This window comes from Arachis stenosperma, chromosome 8 (genome assembly GCF_014773155.1).
Source record: "Arachis stenosperma cultivar V10309 chromosome 8, arast.V10309.gnm1.PFL2, whole genome shotgun sequence".
NCBI lineage: Eukaryota > Viridiplantae > Streptophyta > Magnoliopsida > Fabales > Fabaceae > Arachis > Arachis stenosperma.
The window spans coordinates 28,279,132-28,286,237 of NC_080384.1; the positions used below are offsets into that span (position 1 = coordinate 28,279,132).

General features: G+C 35.9%; 1 protein-coding gene across 1 annotated transcript; it reads left to right on the forward strand.

The window, feature by feature from the left end:
• Nucleotides 1–2: 2 nt before the first annotated feature.
• LOC130946712 (double-stranded RNA-binding protein 2-like) lies at nt 3–4,023 on the forward strand. Its single transcript, XM_057875547.1, has 3 exons — nt 3–434; nt 1,994–2,213; nt 2,645–4,023. Exons 1-3 carry the CDS (start codon nt 189–191, stop codon nt 3,397–3,399), a joined length of 1,221 nt encoding a protein of 406 aa, XP_057731530.1. The 5' UTR covers nt 3–188; the 3' UTR covers nt 3,400–4,023.
• Nucleotides 4,024–7,106: the final 3,083 nt, after the last annotated feature.

A 7,106-nucleotide genomic window follows, 5' to 3' on the forward strand; every position in this document is an offset into this window, starting at 1 on the left:
CTTTCTCACTTTTCTGCACAATTTCACTTTCTCTCTGCCCTTTTCTCTCATTTCTGCATCAAAACAAACCCTAAAACCCCATCCTTTCTCGCCGGAGACTAAATTTTCCGGCGACAAAGCTCCGATTACGACCCGATCGGGATCTATCTCCGGCGGCCATTTCCACCGGAGAAAAATAGAGAAGAAAAATGTACAAGAACCAGCTGCAGGAGCTGGCGCAGCGGAGTTGCTTCAACCTGCCGTCGTACACGTGCATTCGGGAAGGTCCCGATCACGCTCCGAGGTTTAAGGCGACGGTGAACTTTAACGGCGAGACCTTCGAGAGCCCTCACTACTGCTCAACGCTACGCCAGGCTGAGCACTCCGCCGCCGAGGTCGCACTCAACTCCCTCTCTCACCGTGGCCCCTCTCACTCCCTAGCCGCTAAGATCCTCGTGAGTTCTTCTCCTTCTTCACTGTCGCTTCGTTCTTACTTACTGTCTTTAACTTCATTAGTGTAGAGATTTAGGGTTTTGAGGAGAAAATAAATAAATGCAAGTTGCAAATGTGTGATGAACCTGGATAATGTGAAGCTAGTGGTGTTCGCCGTGAGCGTTCCGGAGCTTACCAGGGTCGGTTGTTGTGGAATTACTGGAATGCCCTTGTCCTTGAACTTGGTCTGGTCGTTGTGTGTGGGTAGTGAAAGAAATTTTTCTTTTTCTTTCTTTCTGTTTTTTTTTTTTTTGGATTAGTTGACCTTAGTGGCAAGAGATTGTGGGAACAGGATTGGGAATTGGGATTCTAGTTCTCAACTAGTGGTGTTTCGATGTGAAAGTCAAACATTACTGACAAACTTAGGTTTTGAATTTCAGTAGTTTTTCTACTCTAGATGTGAGGACTTCTTGTATCCTTTAGTGAGAATCTAGTCATCTCAAGGAACTGTTGTCGCTAAGAGTGCAAACTGCCAGCTCAACTAACTCAATTTACTAGAAATGCAAGCCAATTTTGTTAAGTCAATTACATTTGAATATGGATATTTAGTGATTCTATGTTTTGTATAAGTCCAGTCATTTACTGTTGGTTGAATATTGTAAACGGCTTCCAATTCATCAGAGCTATTTTAGATGGTAAATATGCCGACTCAGGGTGATGCATGAGAAATTTAAGGTGCTTATCTTGTAAAATTGCTAACAGTAATACCCTAGGGAAACTACAGTAGTACACTTATTTTAAGTTGAGCGTTGTTAATATCATCCTTGATTCTACGATTGTTGTGCTAATTATATGTGTTCTTGGTTGACTGATGGTCTGATGTAATTGCCTCCCTTTTTATTTCAATAAATTATTAATATACTAGCATTACAGTTTGACAGTGAACCATGACACTACAAGTCGTTACTATTTCTAAAGGAAGGCTGGGGATATTGATTGCACCTTGCTGTTAATTCTATTAGTTTTCCTTCATAAACGATGATGGGTGTTGTTAGCCTACATTGTTCAAGACAATAATCTGTTTCTGGGAAAAAGGACTTAACTATGTGCTGCTGTGTTCTAACTTCTATCATGCAACTAGTTCACCTGCTGTAACTTTCTAGTGCTTGTAATTTTGTCTACACTATCAATGTTGGTATTTCTAGTGCTCTTTTTCTGGTGTTAAATAACCAAGAACATTCTCTGTAAGATCTGCTGTGTTCTCTTATTTGTTTGGAGCCTTTGACCTTTGCATGTCTTTTAAAGTGGAATATGTTGGAACCATGAGTGTGGTAATGTGGTACAGCGTAGCATGTTTTCTCCAATGTATACATTCATCTGTCAACAACATTCTCAATTAAATTATTACGCAAGTTGAATGGCTTTTGTTATCAAATTGATATGGAATTTCCCTTTGAAGTATTTCTTTTATTGGCCTTTATTATCATTGTTAATATGTCTGCAGATCCACATTGCATTGAATGGCTTAGTTGCACCCTTAGTATTATTTCTGTCCATGTACTTATGAACATCCGACTTTCAGGATGAAACTGGAGTATACAAGAACCTCTTACAGGAAATTGCACAAAGGGTAGGGGCACCATTGCCTCTGTACACAACATACAGGTCAGGCTTAGGACATCTACCTGTTTTTACTGGGATGGTAGAATTGGCTGGAATTACATTTACTGGTGAACCAGCCAAGAATAAGAAACAAGCTGAGAAAAATGCAGCAATGGCGGCTTGGTCATCTCTTAAACAATGTAAGTGGCTGGATTGCTTTTGTCTGAAAAATTAATTGCTTTCATGGGAATATGGCGCTTTTTACATTCATATGTCCTGGATGTATAATATTACTTTATGTAGACTACAAAATGGAACAGGGGCAATAACCAACCTGGCCTGTTTCCTTTATTCTCATTATTGTAAGATATGTGGTAAATCCTTTGTTCTTCAACACATTGTAAACTTGCCAACCAGCAATCACAATAGAGTATGCTGCCACCTTCCCAAACCTGGTGTGGTAGTACTTTTCTATCACCATTCCAGATTAAAATTCTCTGATAGACGTAATATTACATGCCAGATAGTTTATTTCACCTCCTTTTTGTTTACCCCTTTTTTTTTACCAAAAGATTAAAAAATCTATGTAAATAATTGAATTTTAACTAGCAATATTTTTTTTCCTCGCCAGTGGCAAAAGAAACTGCAAGCTCTTCAAATGAACCAGAGATCAATGATGAACTTGAACAGATCACAATAGCACGGGCTTTACTGAATTACCGCCAGAAGGAAAAAATGGCAGTGTCAAATCCAAATGCTTTAATGCCGTTCCAAAAGAAATTTCATATTCAACATCCCAGGGCATCCAGTCCACAACCTCTACCTGCAACTACATCAAAGATCCTTCCCTTAATTTGCCTAAAGACAGCACCTCGAAATAAGCCCTCATTGGCAACCGCAAACGAAGGACCTCGAAGCAGGCATCTTTTAACAGCTAGTGACAGTTCCCTGTTACCACCACAATCTTCTGCACTAGAAAGCCGAGTTGCCCGTCCCATAAAGTTCCCTGCAGCAGGAGCAGCACCATATGTTCCCCTTCGACATATGAGATCATCATGCCATGGAATTGCTCCTGCAGTGAATATACGGTCCGTAGTACCTGTCTATGCTGCACCACCTCTTCCACCACCCGGCACAGTGCCCCAGCAGGTTATAAGGGCTTCTACTGTACAACTTGCTCCTCCGGTCACTATTAGGCAAGCTATTCCAGTATATGCTGCTCCGCCAATAAGTAAAGATGAACCTGCTCCCGTTCAGAAGCAAAACCCCCTTACCCCGGTTAAAGAAGAAAAATTGCCACCTAAAATTAAAGAGACGGATGCCAAGTTTGAGAATGCATTAGCAGAATCACGGACAGCACAAATCTTGGAGCAGCTGAAAATTTGAAATATATAGAATTCAGCATCCATGGGAATGTAGCCAACTTGTCATAGTTTTGTGCTGATCTAGAATTTGCTTCTCATCTTATAATGAGTGATGTTAAATCATCCCTTCCATTTTCCTTCTCTACCCCCATTTTGTCCTGTTAAACGCAACAATTGGTCGGGTTAATTAGCACTAGCAGCCCAATATATGTGAAAATTTAAGAGCAGTTTGGCATGTCATTTGCTCTCTCCGCTTTTTTCTTTCCATTTTTTTCCCTTTTTTTTTAAATGTATGTCATTTCTTAGTATTCCTTGTCAGCAAGTCTGCCAGTTCGATCATCTTGCATTGTTCTTGCGAATGGTCTTTTCTACTCCTGCATGTGGAATTCCCTGACCAACATTGCAAATACCGTTTCAGATCAGAGATTGAGTCTCTGCCAGTGGAGGAAATGAAAAAGGTTGTGTTTGAAGCCAGAAGCCTTACTCGTTGAGGCTTGCAGATCACATTAGGAAAAAGGATCTATCATAGATCATTTATTAGGTTTTCTAGGTTCCCCCTGGACTCCATGGTGGTTATCTATACTTGTTATTCATGTTATATAATCGAGCTACATCAGGAGAATCTGATTCTTCAGCAAGTTACTTTTATATTTTTCACAGGATTGAGTTGTGCATGTGGAAGTTTCTTGCGGAATTCTAACAAGTAACCACTCATATTTGGACAAACTTGCATTTAAGAGTAGGTTTTACTAATTTTGTCCAACATTTTATGGGTGTTGTTAATTTTCTTGTTTACCTAAATGTAAGTGATTAGACTTTTGCTCATTAGTACGGGAGAAGTTACATCATTTTCAAAGGTTCTGAGACTATGACACCAGCTTGAATAGTACTTCGATTCAAATCCAAATATTGGATTGTAGTTTACAAAACAAAATAATGTTATTTATGTTTGAATGTTACTCTCAGAAATGTCATTTATAATGTATACAAATAGTTGAATTTAAGGTAAAAGGGATTCACAGCTAGGTTTTAGGATGAAGCTAGGTTTTGAATAAGTTGAAGTTGGTTGTATTTATTGGGTCAAAATTAGAATTTACCACTGCCTTCTCACTCTCAAGGTATGAAACGTTGGTTGATTATTTTTCTTCTTTTTCCCCTTTAGAGAGGGAACAGTCTTACACATTAGTCTCATAAAGTAGACCTTTCTGGTACTGAACCAGTAATCACAACCACTGTTGAGGAACTTGGCACACCCTTTTATCTTAATCATCTTTGTCACGTACCATTCAATTCAACATGCACTCTTTAAAGTTGTTCAAATGTGCAGTAAAGTTGAAACACCTCCCCCTTAGCTGTGAAGTCATTTTCGTCCTGTCGTTGAATTACAAAGCCTTTCCTGTGTAGTAACAGATAAAATAGCATTCAAAGTTGCACACTTTTATTTGTTTTTTCCCCTTTGTAAATCACCATGATACAAATCTCACATTCTATAATTGTACAGGGCAGTGCCCCAGAGTGGTCATGTGGATCCTTAACTGTGTTGGAGTCTTAAATGGAACTGCAGAAGTACTCTTGGTGAAGTAGTTGGTGTGTGTTTAATGCCTCTGAATTTCACAGACCACAGAATTTGAAGTTGACCCTTGTTCTTGTTTATTTCGCTTTATGAAGAGAAATACTTGCATGTTCTTTTAGCACATTTAATACATATTTTAGAAATATTTGCAGTCACTCATTTTTCATTTACAATATTTAAAAGTTATATGAAAAGTAAAATTAAACTTGTAAAATACACATTAAATATGCTTTAAGAACATGCAAGTATTTCTCATTAATAAGAAGCAGAACCTCTTTGCTCTAAACATTGCTATCAGTAACTGCAAGTTTATATGCCATAACTGAGTCCACACACCCCAAAACGCATAAATGGTTAATTCTCATAAATTCATTGCAATGTAAAACTTGTTTTGTCTGCCACTGGAGTCTGGACACTACTCTCTGTCTCTCACAACACCACTTCTTATCCTATCTTTCTGCATGATAATCAAATTCAAACCAAATCCACCCTCATATATATTGGGATTAAAGAGACATAGAGACATATTAAAATCAATTGGTAGGTTCCTTCAGACACAATGTTAGATAAACAGCATTCAACATGCAACAATGTGCATTAAAAACTCAATGCCGTGCTTCGAAAATATCTTTGTCTAACTTGATTGGTTTCTACTTTCTACCAAGACACAAAAGTTAAGGTAATAAGGTTAAATAATCAATAACCATTCACCAACTTAGAAAATTGGTTAAGATGATAAATGCCTTAGACTTCATTTAGATCAATCAAGATATTATAGAAATTTTCTTTTTTTATATTATATTAATAATTAACCATGATCCGTATAAACAAAAAATCAACCACCAAATGAGTTAAACAATATATATAGAATGATTAATTTAGTGACTGATTTTTAGCGTGCAGATAATATTTTTTATTAACAATATACAATGGTAAGATTAAAAGAAAAGGAATTATTTGACACTGTAAAATGTGAAGAGAGTTCCAGGATGGCATATAGAGACAAAAGATATGGAGAAAGCTAGCTATGCAATGGATCCCTCAATATATTCCCTTGAGCATCTCACATCAAAGGTACAAATCTTCAAATTTATTTGGTGCTGTTTGTTTGCATCCTGCTTGGGAACCTTTTACTTGCCTAAACTTTACTCATAAAATATTAAAATCACAACAAGGAGGATTTTTTAACCCATGATATTGGTTAGATAACTTCAAAAGTTTAAAGATATTTTAAAAAATGTAATTATCTTCTTTTTCTTAAGGTAATTTAGTTGTTTTTGTTCTTCCTTTGTTTCTTTTAATTTCCTTGACTAATTTTTAAAGACAGAAGCTAACAAAATCTACAAAATTGAGAAGGGAAAATACAATTTTGAATCTACTAGAAGCTATATGTGCACTTATGTAGATCTATCCCGTGCTGATGTTAAAGATGTAACTAGCTGTCTCAAAAGAATATAGAATAAAAATGAATATGCAAGAATTACAATTTTGTACTTTTAATTACAAATTATCATCTAGAACTAGAATCGGTGATCACCTTGATGAAATGACTAATGGGTCCCTTGTGCCTTTCCCCTTGGCCTAATTATACTGATCTTTCGGACAGCTTAGAGGTTACATCAGGTAGTTACATAATTGATTTGTTTGTCATGTAGTATGAAAAAAAAAGGAAAAGGAAAACTTTTTAAAATATTTAATTTCAATTATTTGAACTTATTTAAATAAACCAAACAAAAATTACTTCCAAAGTTAGTTTTCTATTAAAAGAAAATTGTACAAGAAAACACATCATGTGAGGATAAAAGGAAAAATTGCATATAAAGAAATTAAAGGATAAATTATTATACGAGTTTAATTTTATTGTACTGACAGTATAAAGCATTTTATTCTTTTGGATGACCATTTATACGGATACACATATAAAATTGCTTTACACTAATAGTGCATCAAAATTAAAGTCAAGCAAAAATTTAAAAAATAAATTTCTATTTAACCTTGTATTTGGAGTTCAGCATATTTTGTAATTTGTAATTATCAATTAGTTATCATTAATATTTTTAATAGTATAAAATTATATTTAATAATGTAAAATTATATATATATTTTTTACCGGTTAAATACGAACTAAATTTTAATAAAAGTGTTGGTGCGACTTT